General features: G+C 37.1%; 1 protein-coding gene across 1 annotated transcript; it reads right to left on the bottom strand.

The window, feature by feature from the left end:
• LOC8267143 (protein YIPF5 homolog) lies at positions 1 to 1161 on the bottom strand. The gene has a single exon (XM_002528682.4). The coding sequence runs from the start codon at positions 904 to 906 to the stop codon at positions 142 to 144; it is 765 nt and encodes a 254-aa protein (XP_002528728.1). The 5' UTR covers positions 907 to 1161; the 3' UTR covers positions 1 to 141.
• Positions 1162 to 1521: the final 360 nt, after the last annotated feature.

Here is a 1521-nt window from a genome sequence, read left to right as displayed (position 1 = left end):
TGACTTTACCAAGGTCAACATTACATTAGATTCATGATAAACTTGTAACAAACGTTTTTTTAATTAAAAAAAAAAAGAAAAAAAAAACTATGACATTTTTAAAACTACAAAAGAAAAATCAACATGAATTCTCATTATTCATTAAAATATAACAAGCAAAGAAAACAGAGTGTAAATCAAGAAACAAGCATACGAAATCAATCCACGATGTTCTTCGCCTCCATCAGCAACTGATACCATTAGATTCGTACAGACCCTAGTAGCCCATATCACAAACAGACCAGCGATCATAAACCTTATAGGCCCACCGTTGGGTAAAAATAACGAGATCGCTGATAAAATAACTACCGGTAATAAACAGTAGCCAATTACACTTGTACACGTATGCAGATCTAAATTCCCGTTTCTCCCAGCTAGCATATTGAACACCACGTACAAAAATATCGACGATACAACAATCCACCCCAATATCACGCCAAATTGGATTTTCCCAGCGAGTAATTGAAATAAACAAAGAGATAGGTATAAAAAGATCGGACCGGATAGATCCGAATCTTTGTGGACGTTCGGGTTGACCCGGAATGGATTCAAGATCGATTTCGTCTTTCTCCAGATTTGATCTGGATGGATGCCGAGTTCATCGAGAAGTGGTTCTTCGTCGTCAAAATTGGCACCGGCAGAGGATACAGCAGAGCCACCTCCTCCTATTGGTCCGGCGCCGAAAGGTGCTGCAGTTGTAGCGGAACCGATCTCGAACGACATGAATGGGATTCCTGAGTTTGATGGCCGGGGAGGTTGAAACGGCGCCGTGGGAACACGGCGTTGTTGCATGTTGGAGGCTCCGGCGACAGTGGGATTTCCGCCTGAAGGAAATATTACTGGCGGCACGGTGAATTCTTTTGTCATGGGTCAGGTTAGTGGTCTTTTAGGGTTTTGGAATTGGGGATCGGAGAGGAGAATGTTAATGTCAGTGTGAAGAGAGTGAAAAAGATTCTTCTTGAAAAAGTAAAAGGAGAAGATATAAAACTGGTTTTTGTACGAGTAGAGTAAGGGTATAATTGACTTTCCGTAGGGGCTTTGGGTGTCTAGAATGGGTGCTTACGGCGGGAGATTCGCCGGATGACGCTTTGATGACATTTTTTGCAGCTTGCTATTACTACACTGCCCTTCTTTCTTTCGTCTTTTACAAAATATTCTTTTGGTGCTCAAGTGCTTTAATTCTCTTCCTTACAAAAATTAATGACAGATGAAAAGTGTAAAGAGTTTTATTTAATTATTTCCAATAAATTATAAATATTAATAAATAAATGTCTTAATCTATATGTATAGAGGTAAGAAGTATGAAATAACTAATATATATTAATTACATCTCAAAAAGAAAAATGAAATATAACCTGAAGACTATTTAAGTCCTTTATATTCTTTTAATTTCTAATATAAATTTTTTTATCAAAAATACAATATAGACAAAAAAAGTGTATTTAGGCTGAAGAGGCAATTAATTTTTTGATATATCTTTTG

The sequence above is a fragment of the Ricinus communis genome, chromosome 10 (assembly GCF_019578655.1).
Source record: "Ricinus communis isolate WT05 ecotype wild-type chromosome 10, ASM1957865v1, whole genome shotgun sequence".
Taxonomy (NCBI): Eukaryota; Viridiplantae; Streptophyta; class Magnoliopsida; order Malpighiales; family Euphorbiaceae; genus Ricinus; species Ricinus communis.
This window is presented reverse-complemented; position numbering and strand designations above follow the sequence as displayed.